General features: G+C 44.3%; 1 protein-coding gene across 1 annotated transcript in view; it reads right to left on the reverse strand.

The window, feature by feature from the left end:
- The window catches only part of ADAM12 (ADAM metallopeptidase domain 12), a 333194-nt gene extending 318428 nt beyond the window's left edge, over positions 1-14766 (reverse strand). The window contains exon 1 of the mRNA XM_055559857.1: positions 14643-14766. Coding sequence (XP_055415832.1) covers positions 14643-14747 — 105 coding nt within the window. The 5' untranslated portion in view covers positions 14748-14766. The remainder of the gene's footprint in view (positions 1-14642) is intronic.
- Between the last annotated feature and the right edge of the window lie 245 nt (positions 14767-15011).

Below are 15011 nucleotides of genomic sequence, written 5' to 3' on the forward strand. Positions count from 1 at the left end.
TAACGCATATATATGGAATTTAGAAAGATGGTAACAATAACCCTGTGTACGAGACAGCAAAAGAGACACTGATGTATAGAACAGTCTTATGGACTCTGTGGGAGAGGGAGAGGGTGGGAAGATTTGGGAGAATGGCATTGAAACATGTAAAATATCATGTATGAAATGAGTTGCCAGTCCAGGTTCGATGCACGATACTGGATGCTTGGGGCTGGTGCACTGGGACGACCCAGAGGGATGGAATGGGGAGGGAGGAGGGAGGAGGGTTCAGGATGGGGAACACATGTATACCTGTGGCGGATTCATTTTAATATTTGGCAAAACTAATACAGTTATGTAAAGTCTAAAAATAAAATAAAATTAAAAAAAAAGAATAAAATAGGTTTATGATAACTAATACCATCAAATATATTATTTAAACTATGAAAAAAAATAAAATATTTTTGTTGCTACTTTAAGAAAACTAAACTGAAAGTGAAAGAGAAAGTCGCTCAGCCGTGTCCGACTCTTTTTTTTTTTAATTTAAATTTATTTATTTTAATTGGAGGCTAATTTCCTTACAATATTGTATTGGTTTTGCCATACATCAGCATGAATCCGCCACGGGTGTACACGTGCTCCCCATCCTGAACCCCCCTCCCACCTCCCTCCCCGTACCATCCCTCTGGGTCATCCCAGTGCACCAGCCCCAATCATCCTATACCTGCATCAAACCTGGACTGGTGGTTCGTTTCTTACAGGATATTATACATGTTTCAATGCCATTCTCCCAAGTCATCCCACCCTCCCCCTCTTCCACAGAGTCCAAAAGACTGTTCTATATATCTGTGTCTCTTTTGCTCTCTCACATACAGGGTTGTCGTTACCATCTTTCTAAATTCCATATATATGCATTAGTATACTGTATTGGTGTTTTTCTTTCTGGCTTAATTCACTCTGTATAATAGGCTCCAGTTTCATCCACCTCATTAGAACTGATTCAAATGTATTCTTTTTAATGACTGAGTAATATTCCATTGTGTATATGTACCACAGCTTTCTTATCCATTCATCTGCTGACGGACATCTAGGTTGCTTCCATGTCCTGGCTATTATAAACAGTGTTGTGATGAACATTGGGGTATACGTGTCTCTTTCAGTTCTGGTTTCCTCGGTGTGTATGCCCAGCAATGGGATTGCTGGGTCATAAGGCAGTTCTATTTCCAGTTTTTTAAGGAATCTCCACACTGTTCTCCATGGTGGCTGTACTAGTTTGCATTCCCACCAACAGTGTAAGAGGGTTCCCTTTTCTCCACACCCTCTCCAGTATTTATTGCTTGTAGACTTTTGGATCACAGCCATTCTGACTGGCGTGAAATGGTACCTCATTGTGGTTTTGATTTGCATTTCTCTGATAATGAGTGATTTTGAGCATCTTTTCATGGAGAAATCATAAAAATTAGGAAAGAAATAAATGCAAAAGAAACAGAAGAGACCATAGCAAAACCCAACAAAGCCAAAAGCTGGTTATTTTAAAGGATAAATAAAATTGACAAACCATTAGCCAGACTCATCAAGAAACAAAGGGAGAAAAATGAAATCAATAAAATTAGAAATGAAAATGGAGAGATCACAACAGACAACACAGAAATACAAAGGATCATAAGTGACTACTATCAGCAATTATATGCCAATAAAATGGACAATGTGGAAGAAATGGACAAATTCTTAGAAAAGTACAACTTTCCAAAACTGGACCAGGAAGAAATGAAAAATCTTAACAGACCCATCACAAGCACGGAAATGGAAACTGTAATCAGAAATCTTCCAGCAAACAAAAGCCCGGGTCCAGACGGGTTCACAGCTGAATTCCACCAAAAATTTTGAGAAGAGCTAACACCTATCCTACTCAAACTCTTCCAGAAAATTGCAGAGGAAGGTAAACTTCCAAACTCATTCTATGAGGCCACCATCACCCTAATACCAAAACTTGACAAAGATGCCACAAAAAAAGAAAACTACATATATGACTCTTTGTGACCCCAAGGACTATATAGTCCATGGAATTCTCCAGGACAGAATACTGGAGTGGGTAGCCACTCCCTTCCAGGGGATCTTTCCAACCCAGAGATGGAATCCAGGTCTCCCACATTGCAGGTGGATTCTTTACCAGCTGAGCCACCAGGGAAGCCCAAGAATACTGGAGTGGGTAGCTATCCCTTCTCCAGTGGATCTTCCTGACCCAGGAATAGAACCAGGGTCTCCTGCATTGCAGGCAGACTCTTTACCAACTGAGCTATCAGGGAAGCCCTTTTTTCTTTGATTTCTAAGAAGAGAACAAATTAATTTCAAGTAATTAGCAGAAAGGCAGCCTTGAGACATGGACCAACTCAAAGAGTGTTAAAAGTTAGAGTTAGGTCCAAATGCTAGAGACTTAAACTTTTAAAATAACATTTTAGGGAAAAGAACAAATGATTTGGATTGATTTTAAGAATTGATATAGTTTACTAAAAAGAGCCATTCTTCTTTTTTAACCTGTATAGGTGTGTGCTAGTCATTCCGTCACATCTGACTCTTTGAAACCCCATGAACTGTAGCCTGCCAGACTTCTCGTTCCACGGAATTCTCCAGACAAGAACACTGAAGTGGGTAGCCAGTCTCTTCTCCAAGGGATCATCCTGACCCAGGGAGCAAACACAGGTCTCCCGCATTGCAGGCAGATTCTTTAGCTTCCAAGTCACCAGGGAAGCCCTGTATAGGTATACCTACATTTTAAAAGTCAATTTCCTGCTATATTTCCTATTATACAATTTTAAAAATTAAATACATTGTAAAGTGTGACTCAGTCATGATCCAGCATTCAAGATTTGTTTTTCCTTTTAATCCAGCAAAGCACATACATAAACTTCCTTATTTTGTCAGTTGAGAAAACCAAGAAGTGATATTACTACAGGAGCAATGAGAACAACCAGTACTTTATATCAAAGGGACACACGAGCAGATAGAAAGAATCCTCATTGGCCAAAGTAGGAACAGTTTGAACAACATAACATAGTGCTAGATTACATCCCAAAACATAAAATCAATATCCCTGAGTCCAAGCTGATAAATAAACAATTGAATGTATAAATGAATAGGGGAAGTAGACAAATCTCACATGCAGAAAACTTCAAAGTAACTTATGTAGCTACTTCAACCTTGAAGGAGGTGGAACATACACCCTTAAGTGTGGATGTGCACAGTGACCTCCTTCTAAAGAATTCAGGAGAGAAAGGAAGGAAACACGGGGAACTGCGTAGTGGAGAAAGTTGGCAAATAGGACCTTGGGCGGCTGATCAAGGCTGACACCAACGGCGACAAGTCCCCTTGACGGTGGGTGCCCTCCATACGGTGTAACAGGAGCCGTACATCATCTCTGTGGACTTCTCTTCAAAACAGATAACCCCAGTTCAATCATGAGAAACACATCAGACAAATCCCAGTCAACGGATATCCTACAAAATCCTTAACTCACCCCTCACACTGCCAATATCATCAAAAACAGAAAGCATGGGAAATCGCCACAACCGAGTACAGCCTGAGGATATGTGACGACTAAATGTAAGGTGATACCTGAATCAGTTCAGTTCAGTTCAGTTCAGTCGCTCAGTCGTGTCCGACTCTTTGTAACCCCATGAACCGCAGCACGCCAGGCCTCCCTGTCCATCACCAACTCCTGAGTCCACCCAAAGCCATGTCCATTGAGTCAGTGATGCCATCCAACCATCTCATCCTCTGTCATCCTCTTCTCCTCCAGCCCTCACTCTTTCCCAACATTAGGGTCTTTTCAAATGAGTCAGCTCTTCGCATCCGGTGGCCAAAGTATTGCAGTTTCAGCTTAAACATCAGTCCTTCTAATGAACACCCAGGATTGACCTCCTTTAGAATGGACTGGTTGGATCTCCTTGCAGTCTGAGGGACTCTCAAGAGTCTTCTCCAACATCACAGTTCAAAAGCATCAGTTCTTTGGCGCTCAGCTTTCTTCACAGTCCAACTCTCACATCCATACATGACCACTGGAAAAACCATAGCCCTTGTTGGCAAAGTAATGTCTCTGCTTTTTAATATGCTGTCTAGGTTGGTCATAGCTTTCCTTCCAAGGAGTAAGCATCTTTTAATTTCATGGCTGCAGTCACCATCTGCAGTGATTTTGGAGCCCAGAAAAATAAAGTCAGCCACTGTTTCCACTGTTTCCCCATCTATTTCCCATGAAGTGATGGGACCGGATGCCATAATCTTGGTTTTCTGAATGTTAAGCTTTAAGCCAACTTTTTTGCTCTCCTCTTTCACTTTCATCAAGAGGCTTTTTAGTTCCTCTTCACTTTCTGCCATAAGGGTGGTGTCATCTGCATATCTGAGGTTATTGATATTTCTCCTGGCAATCTTGATTCCCGCTTGTGCTTCCTCCAGCCCAGCATTTCTCATGATGTACTCTGCATATAAGTTAAATAAGCAGGGTGACAATAGACAGCCTTGACGTACTCCTTTTCCTATTTGGAACCAGTCTGTTGTTCCATGTCCAGTTCTAACTGTTGCTTCCTGACTGGCATACAGGTTTCTCAAGAGGCAGGTCAGGTGGTCTGGTATACCCATCTCTTTCAGAATTTTCCACAGTTTATTGTGATCCACACAGTCAAAGGCTTTGGCATAGTCAATAAAGCAGATACCTTCCCACCAGGGAAGCCCCAGCCTTCACATAATACAAAACTGTTAAATTCAACATCAACAGACACAAAGTCTCTCTTGGGAAGATTGCCTTTTTCATATAAACTCTGATCTATAAATTTTCATCCATTCTAGAAACTATATGTTCTTCTAAATGTCCTTGATCTCCAGAGCCCTTGTCTCTTATTCAAAGAGTTCAAGTTAAAATATGAAAACCATGTATCATTAATTGCTACAAACATATCGTGTACATGTAAATGGGACTAATAGCTAAACTTGGTATGGGAGATATGGGACCGTCCCATACTATCTTTGCCATTTTTCAGTAAATCTAAAGTCATTCTATTTTTTTCTGAAGAAAGACTAGATACACACACACACGTATAACTGAACCGCTTTGCTGTAACCTGAAACTGGAGCAACATTGTCAGTCAACTCTACTCAATTAAAATTTTTATAATAAGCATCAAGCATCTTCCTGAAAAAAAAAATACAGCTATTCTAAAATTGCTCACTTTAAAAATTACATATCTCTTATTAAATACTTATTTAAATTTATTACAACCTTATTTCACGAAACTCTGGGCTCCTCAGGGGCAGCACAGAGTCTTATCCATGCTTGTATCATGGGAACTTGACCTTGAACCTGGGACACAGCAGGCACTCACACATCTTTGGATGAATGGATGAAAAACTGAAAACAGAATTCATCCCACTCCTTTTTTTCTTAATTTCAAATGTGCCCAACACACCAGTCAAACATGGAGAGTCTTACCCAAGGATTATAAATATATATATATGTATAAAATAACCTCTGTCTTTTTAAACAAACCACCCTATCTCCTAATATTATTCAACTTTATTTAAAAATGTAATTTTTAAGAAGGCCCCGGTCTCTGAGGACACTACACGTTTGAGGAAAAGAAAAAAAGTTGCAGAAACTGTAGGGAGACCTGATTTGATTCAATAGACAACTTTTTGGGAAATGTTAGTAAGGCCTTGCTAAGAGGTCATGAGAAATAAATAAGTTTGTGGACAGCACGGTGGAGATGAAGCCCAGAGCCCTCCTTGACTTGTGGCGAGAATCCAGCAGGAGGGACACGGTGGAACGGAACGCAGAATGCTGGCTTGCCTGCTCCTCTTTGCTTGCTGACCAAAGAGGAAGGGTGAGCAGGAAAGGCCTAGGGAGCGGGGCTGGAGCCCTCATATGCGGATGAAGGAAGCCAGAGCTCCCTGGAGAGCAGGGCTGATGGCTGGGGGAAGCGCTGGCCAGAGCTCCCCATGGCGTCCCTCTGAGCCGAGACTTTGCCTCTGGATTCCAAATTTATGAACCCGTCCTGACAATGAACAAAGGGAAAGAAAGCTACAGATTTTCTGGGAGGCAGCCGAGCGCCATGGGAAGACTGGACGTCAGAGTCTAGCTGTCAGCCCTGTCACTTTGTGTCCCTGCTTCTGCGTCTACAACACGCACTGGGGGGTGCTTGATGTGATGGTATCTGGGGTATGTCTAGCCCAGGGGTCGCCAACTACAGTCGGAGGACCACATCCACCCCACTGCCTGAGAGCTAAGAATGGGTTTCACATTTCTTAATGGCTAAAAAAATATGAATAAGAGAAGACTATTTCATGACTCAGGAACATTCTAAAATTCAAATTACAATGTCCACGTGCATGAGTGCTATGTGCTAACTCACTTCGGCCATGTCCAACTCTTTGCGACCCCATGGACTGTAGCCCATCAGGCTCCTCTGTACATGAGATTCTCCAGGCAAGAATACTGGAGTGGGTGGCCATGCCCTCCTCCAGGGGAATCCTCCCGACCCAGAGATCAAACCTGCGTCCCTTGTGTCTCTTTGCATGGGCAGGACGATTCTTACTGCCAAGCCACCAGGGAATGTCCACAAATAAATTTTACTGGAACACAACCATAAACACTGGTTCACTTAATATCCACGGCTGCTTCTACCCTTTAAGCTATAGAAGTAAAGTTGCATTGTCTGTGACGGAGATTGTGGGAACCATACAGCTGAATAATTACTCTTCATTAAAACAGGGACCCAAGAGGGAGGGGATATCTGTACACATGTAGCTGCTTCACAGTGTTGTACAGCAGAAACTAACACAACATTGTAAAGCAGCTCCACCCCAATTCAAAAAAATAATAATTAAGTATTCAGTTCAGTTCAGTCACTCAGTCGTGTCTGACTCTTTGCAACCCCATGGACTGCAGCATGCCAGGCCTCCCTGTCCATCACCAACTCCCAGAGTTTACTCAAATTCATGTCCATTGAGCAAGGTGTGGTGGGGCTGCAGGGAGGCCAATGGGAGTTAAGAGATGGGGGTGGGACTTTCCTGACGGTCCAGTGGTTAGGACTCAGCGCTCCCAAAGTGGTGAGGGCAGGGGTTCAATTCCTGGTTGGGGAACTAAGATCCCAAAGGGCATGGCCAGATTTAAAAAGAGAGAGAGAGAGAGAGAGGGACAACGGTAGAGGAAGGTGGAGAATAAACCAGCCCAGGAGACCATAGTCTGGAAATAAAGTTCCAACTTTGGAGCCACTGAACATATATATATATATATATATTTTTTTTTTACATTTATGGCTACACTGGGTCTTCATTGCTGTGCACGGGCCCTCTCTCGTTGTGGTGCACAGGCTTCTCACTGCAGTGGTTTCTCTCATCGTGGAGCACAGGCTCTAGGTGCATGGGCTCAGTGGCTGCGGTTCGTGGGCTCTAGGGCCCTGGCTCTCTGGCTCAGTGCACAGGCTTAGCTGTCCTACGGCAGGTGGGATCTTCCCAGGCTAGGGGTTGAACCTGTGTCCCCTGCATTGGTAGGTGGATTCTTTACCACTGAGCCACTAAGGAAGCCCTAGTACACATTTCTTTTGAGGAGTTTCACAGTAGGTATTTTACTAAATATTACATTCCTAAAGGGGCTTCCTTGGTGGCTCAGATGGTAAAGCGTCTGCCTGCAATGCGGGAGACCTGGGTTCGATCCCTGGGTCGGGAAGATCCCCTGGAGAAGGAAATGGCAACCCACTCCAGTACTCTTGCCTGGAAAATTCCATGGACAGAGGAGCCTGGTAGGGGTCTCAAAGAGTCGGACACAACTGAGCGACTTCACTTTCACATTCCTAAGAGGAAGCACTGTCAGCTGGCTTATAAGCTAAAGGAAGCTCCATGTTCCATAAGTCAGAAGGCTAACTATCAAGCTTACGCAGTCAAGCTCAGGCACGACAGGCCGGTCTACAGCAACTCCTATAACAACCAGAATGCTCCCTTGGAGCAGAGGAAACTGATTCTCTACAAGGCTGGCCATGTGAACCCTGAAACACAATGGCGCATGCAGGGTGTTGTTAAGATAAGTCATAAGCAGCCACAAAAGTGGAAAATGTCACATTCTTCCAAGCTATATAAGACCTCCAAATGATTTAAAAGCACCTGAACTTGCTAATGTAAACAGCCGATGCATCAGAAAAGTCCCTGATGCTAGGGAAGACTGAGGGCAGAAGGAGAAGAGGGCATCAGAGGATAAGATGGCTGGATGGCATCATTGATGCAATGAACATAAACTTAGGCAAACTGGGGGACAGTGAGGGACAGGGAGGCCTGGTGTGCACAGTCCATGGGGTCACAAAGCGTCGGACATGACTGGGCCACTGAACAACAACAAACTTGCTGAAAGAGGTCAGCAATGTCTGAAAAGTCCAGGTTTTCCAGGAGTGGTCTGCAAACCCTCTGCAGAAGGGGAAAGGGGCCCCAGAAACCTCTGGGCATTTGAATAAAATGCAAAAGTTGACTTCTATCCCTTCTACCTTCTGTAGCAGGAGGCACCTCCACGCCAGTGAGCACCTGGTTCCCAGGCACAGAGGAAGGCTCAGAGCCTGTCAACAAACATTCCATATCCTCACCGGGCGCCGACAAGGAAGGACAGAAGCTGAGAACGCCACCCTCAGAGAGGGCACAGGCTGGCGTGAGAAGCAAAAATATAAACTAGTGATGACAAAGCAGCACGAGCTGTGCCGAAGAGCCGAGTCCCAGGTCGCACAGAGTTAGGGTCTAAAGCCAGTAGAAGGTGAAGTGGTACCCAAGTCAGGGTCAACATGAATCTTCCAAACACCTTACGGTTTTCATGCCTTTGTGCAAGTTCAGTGGGGCCATTTCTTCTCTCCTGAACGCTGCTGGGTTGACTTAATGCAGCATTAAGTTGACTTATTTTGGGGTTCCTGTTCTTTAAAGACATCCAACTGGAGAACCAGACCCGTTTTCAGACAGTAAGAGATTTGCCCTGTTTCAGGTGGAGGGAAGGGGGAAACGGCATACACTGCTCACCCCTCATGGCCCCTGCGCTGGTCCCTGGCTCCTCAGCAAATCAGAGGATGGATGTGTGGTTTAAAGCGATGTGTCTGCAGCATCAGTCTCCACCACGTCCCCAGGCTCAGTGTTCATGGAGTGTCTGCACATCACAGAGACGACTGATGAGGACCAAGATCCCGGGGGAACACACGTGGCTGGGGAGGTCAGAAGGGGCTGCACAGAGAAGGTGCGAGCTAAGCTGGGGCCTCAGGAATGAGTAAGACACAGATGGCGGGGACAGGGCAAATGCCAAGCATGGCAGGAAAGAGCATGGCACATTTAGGCCACGGGCTGCTGCAGACGAGCAGGATGGTGAGAGGTGGGAGGCGAGCCTCCAGAGTCAGGGTGGCCCATCATCCTGGGTACCAAGTGAGGGAACCTGAGGCAGATGTCGAGAGAAGCTTCTGAAGGAAGTCTCCGGTCTCATGGCTTGAGGGGGTGGGGGATGATAATCTTAGCTTCCACGGGCTACTAAAGTGGGGAACGTGGGTGGGAGGCTGTGTCCATATCAGGACATGAGAATGCACTGAGGCAACTGGGGACTGCAGGCTGGAGCTGCCTAAAATCCACTGGAAGTCAGTGACCCAATCACAGACATCAGAGCAGGCAGACTATTGGATTTTCAGTCCATGAACATTGGAGGATGATGGTGAGGGGATCAGACCCAGGTCACAGGTCGTGGGAGCGGTTGCTGCTATCATTCACATCACCACCACACGTGGGCTCCTACGACCTGTTTTCTTTCTTTTGGTCTATCTTTATTTATTTGGGCTTCCCTGATAGCTCACTTGGTAAATAATCTGCCTGAAATGCAGGGGACCCCCAGTTTGATTCCTGGGTTGGGAAGATCCCCTGGAGAAGGGATATGCTACCCACTCCAGTATTCTTGGGTTTCCCTGGTGGCTCAGCTGGTAAAGAATCCGCCTGCAATGTGGGAGACCTGGGCTCGATCCCTGGGTTGGGAAGATCCCCTGGAGGAGGGAAAGGCTACCCACTCCAGTGTTCTGGCCCGGAAAATTCCATGGACTGTATAGTCCATGGGGTCGCAAAGAGTCCGACACGACTGAGCGACCTGCACTTTCACTGGCCCCTCCTGCCACAGGCGGACAGCGAGGCCACTGGAGGGAATGACAAGGCCAGCGGGAGCCCTTAGTAAGAAATGTGCCGAGGAAGAGACTCAGCGGAAATCGACAGTTGAGGGACAAAGCCAAGAAGAGGAATCATGAGCAAGAATTAAAAACACATGAGAGCGAATGAGAGCGAACCGGGTCTCGGGAGCCAGAGGAAGTGAGCACTTCAGAGGAGAGGGAACGAGTGTCAAGATCAGATAAAGAGTGAGAAGCACGCATGGGCTGCATAGGCTGGGAGGCCACCTGTGACCTTGGCAAGAGCCATCGTGATGAAGTGTTGGGAGCAGAAGCTGCTACCAAGGGATGCCGAGGGCCAGTGGGAGGTGTGCAACCACCCCTCCAAGAAGAGGTCTGATTGCCGCAGGGTGAAAGGGGATGGTTATTTGAGCAAAAAAAAACCCAAAAAACAAAAAAAACAGGACTTGGTTTTCTCAGCCACGAAACAAAGCAAATGGAAGTCTATGCAGCAGACATTACCTCTGCTGTTTTAATTAGCTGCTATTTGATATTTCAGACTCTCAATATGCTATGGGAAGCTTTGGTTTCACGTTCTAATCCCCTTGCCTTTTTATTTTCCATTTCATGTACTATTTCCATCATTTCATTCTCATGCGAGAAAGCTAGAAATTGGAAATTTCCTGGAGCATTCAAAGGCTGAGCTCCATTGAGATCAATTCAGGAGCAACCCCATCTTGATATGTCTTCCCTGGACCCAGAGTTCATTTTTTTCAAGACGTGAAATTGGAGACTGGTCCCTAAAGATACTTTAAACTCTCAGTATCACCTTACATCGGGGTGGTAGTTTTTAGTTTCCAGCGTATTTTCACAGACATCATTTCATTTCATTCTTACCATGACCCTAAGAGGGAGGAAGAGCAGATAAGCTTATACTCATGTTACAGACCAAAACAGCAGCAAGCAAACAAACCAAATGCTGGATGCCTACAATGCACACAAGGTCAGGTTCCTTCCCATTCCTCTAGTCTTTCAACTACCTGAGCAGTGGTGGTGATGGCTTGACACTTGATTTGTAAAGGACATAATAATATCCCATTCAGCTATATGTTCATCACAGATGAGAAAGAGACAGAAAGAAGGAAGGAGAGAGAGAATCTGAGTACTTCTTCCTGAATCAAGTTGAAGCAACTTGAAATCAGTTGAATCAAGTTCACCCGCTCTCCAGTGCTGGACACAGCAGTACTTTTCACAAATACTGCGATTCTAAACTGTGTGCTCAGCTATTTTTTAAATTTTTTTCATTCATTTATTTGTGCCTGGTCTCATGCAGAATCTTCAGCTGTGTCACACGAATTCTCAGTTGAAGCATGCAAACTCTTAGTTGCCATACACGGCATCTAGTTTCCTAACCAGGGATGGAACTTGGGCCTCCTGCATTGAGAAGGTAGAGTCTTAGCCACCGGACCATCAGGGAAGCCCCCCGTGTGCTCATTAGAGTCAACTGGGAGCACGTTACAGAAAGGAAGGTGCCTGGTGCTGTTTTTAGCTCAGTCATCTCCAACCCTCTGTGACCCCCTGGACTGTAGCCCACCAGGCTCCTCTGTGCATGGGGATTCTCCAGGCAAGAACACTGGAGTGGGTTGCCACGCCCTCCTCCAGGGGATCTTCCTGACCCAGGGATTGAACCCAGGTGTCCCACATTGCAAGTGAATTCTTTACCATCTGAGCCACCAGGGAAGCCAAAATGCTTGGGCCTTTCCTCAAATCAGTTAGGTCAAATTGTCAAAGGCTGGCTGAACAGAAAGAAGCAAGGGAGCAAGGAATGAGATAGGGGAGCAGGAAAGCAAGGATGCAAATCTAAAAGCCTACATTCTAAGGTACAGCAGGCAGAGTTGCACAGTAAAATATATACGTGAAGTGAGTATGTTCTGCACACTTGAAGACATACTCTGTGAATGCAGTTTAAAATGACAGTGTGGGTGGTTATTTGATAACAAGGAAAGACGTACACGTATACACCGTTTGGCAGACTCCCTATCCCCACAACAAATACACACATCTACCCCATGGAGAATTATGGCATGATCATACACAAACCCCTTTTCATGCAGGGTCTTGATGGTTAACCACCAAATAAAGGTGCACATGGTCATTACAGAGCCGCAGCGCTGGCTCCACGAGCCATACATTGAAGCGAATTTCATGGCATTGCAACAAGATGCTGTCCCCCAAATCACCTAGGTCCCTGTTCCCTTAAATAAATAAAACCTGGAGCTATTTTAGGCAGTAGGTATGTGCCTACTTCCCTGGGTCAGGAAGACCCCTTGGAGAAGGAAATAGCAATCCACTCCAGTATTCTTGCCTGGGAAATCCCACAGCAGAGGAGCCCATGGGGTCACAAAAAGAGTCCATGGGGTCACAAAAGAGTCAGACGTGACGGCAACTGAACAACAGCATGTGCCTACTACCCGCACGATTCTTGTCCTGGAGGAGTTGGGATAGTGAAGCAACAACAGTGGTTTGTCCTAGTGTTCTACAAAGATGGTGCTGTGGCCCCCAGCCCTCAGGTTGTAAGCTTGGCTAAGGTGGGGGGGCGGTGCCAATGCCCCCTCCAGCATGCCTCCTGAGGTCTGCCAGGTGGCTGGCTGGCAGGAAGGATGAAGCTGGAGGTCAGAAACTAGAGCCAATCTGCACTGGTCCATTCCAGAGGCATGCTGAGAACCCTCATCAGCTCGTTGCTCTGATACCGTCCAAGGAAGGTTGCCAGATAAAACACAGGACACCAGTTAAATTTGTATTTTGATAAACAACAACACCCCAAATCTTGCACGGGACAGACTTATGCCAAAAAAACACCCACTGCTTGCCTAAGTCCAAGTTTAATGGGGCATCCCTGGTGGCTCAGATGGTAAAGCATCTGCTTACAATGCGGGAGACCCAGGTTTAATCCCTGGGTCAGGATGATCCTCTGGAGAAGGCAATGGCAACCCACTCCAGTACTCTTGCCTGGAAAATCCCACGGGCGGAGGAACGTGGTAGGCTACAGTCCATGGGGTCGCAAAGAGTCGGACACGACTGAGTGACTTCACTTTTTCACTTTCTGCGCTTTCAGTTGCTAAATCTGGCAACCGTACCACCAGGGAGAGCTCTCATATAAGCTTTCACCACCCAAATAACTTTATTATTTTTTTTTTTTTAGATGGGTTCATATTCTTATATTTTAATTAGTCCCTATCAACGTTTTAATATATACTTTACAAAATAGTACACTTCTCTTTTTCTGAACCTATCAGGTCATTTCTAATTTTGCAAATTAGTAGCATGATGAGATTTTCTTTAAAATCCTAGGTTTTTCTTCCAGGAAACATCATCGGAGACACTGTGATTGGCTTGCACTTTGTATATTCAGTCTGCAACCGTCCCCATGAACTAGAAATACTGAAAAAGTTCCAATCTGACCTTTGAATCCTTTAACTCAACCTTTCTGAATGTTCACTTTCAGATGAAAGTCTCTTTAGAAAATGAAATAATGACGTGAATCAGGGGTCCCCAGCCTCTAAGAACTAGTGCATGATGATCTGAAGTGGAGCTGAGATAATAATGATAGAAATAAAGCACACAGTAAATGCACTCGAATCACCTCAAAACCATCCCTGTTTCCCCACCCCCCTCCAAATTGCCTTCCATGAAATTGGCCCCTGGTGCCAAAAAGGTTGGGGATAATAAATCATAAATCATATTATCATTACAGACATAAAGGTGGCCCACTGCAGCACTTCCAGAACACCACAGAGGATTTTCAGCCTCAACTGCTCTTTTTTAAAAAAAATCTGTTTTCTATTATAAAAAATAATCTAAAAATAGTTCCACATAACACAAGGACAAAGCCATCTGTATAATCTCTCCAAAGAGCTCATATTTCTATAGATTTTATCACTTTCCAACTATTCCAACAAGTTCTGAAATTTAAGAAAGTCATGTAGATTTGTCAGACAAAACTCATCAAAATATTAAATTTAACCATTAATATTTTTATTATTTTATAGTATTCTTTTACATCACAGAAGACTCAATTCAAACATGTATTGAAGTAAATTCAGCATCAAAGTACATTAAAACTCATTACAAACTTAAAAAAAAAGTTGCGTGAAAATGTTTCTACCAATAATTGATTGATAAAACCAAAATGTTGATAAATAGATGTGAATATAGAAAAATATCCAGCACTCAAGTAAAATGAGCTGGAAGTTGCATATCTGGAAATGTTATCCTTGGTGTGTGTTTGAAAAAAATAACTTTCCACATATGTAGAGCTGAGACGCTCATCAGAACCATCATATCAAAATCAGTTTGTATTTCATCTTCTTAATAATGAAGATTTCACTTTGTAAGGAAGGATAAAGTTGGAATTAAAGTCATTAAAGACAAAACTTGAATAAAAGGATATGAATGCAGTCCTGTGAATTTTAAACTCGAATCACTGAAAAGTCAAGAAGGAAAAAGTAAAAAACTGACCTCTGAGTCTGCAGTCTTCATTGGGTTCCATGGATCTCCATTCAAAAGAGAGACACTGACCACTTCATAGGCTCCTCCCCCATCCCTCGTCCCGGCCTGTTGCATGGAAGGCACAAATTGGCTTCCCAAGTTCACCCCTGTAACACAAACAAAAACCCTATGCTTATTCCAGTTTGGAAGAGTTTGGCATCAGAAGCATGACCCCAACGACTCAATGAAAATACTTGCAAGTTGAATAAAGCCAGGCAAATACCATCAACTATTATATCATAGTTGAGGGTTAAAACTGATTAATTCACTGTCAATTGAACCAAAAATTTTTGTAACTTAAAGCAAATAAGAGCTAATTTTTTTTTTCCCCTTCAAGCC

Source organism: Bubalus kerabau, chromosome 22 (genome assembly GCF_029407905.1).
Source record: "Bubalus kerabau isolate K-KA32 ecotype Philippines breed swamp buffalo chromosome 22, PCC_UOA_SB_1v2, whole genome shotgun sequence".
NCBI lineage: Eukaryota > Metazoa > Chordata > Mammalia > Artiodactyla > Bovidae > Bubalus > Bubalus kerabau.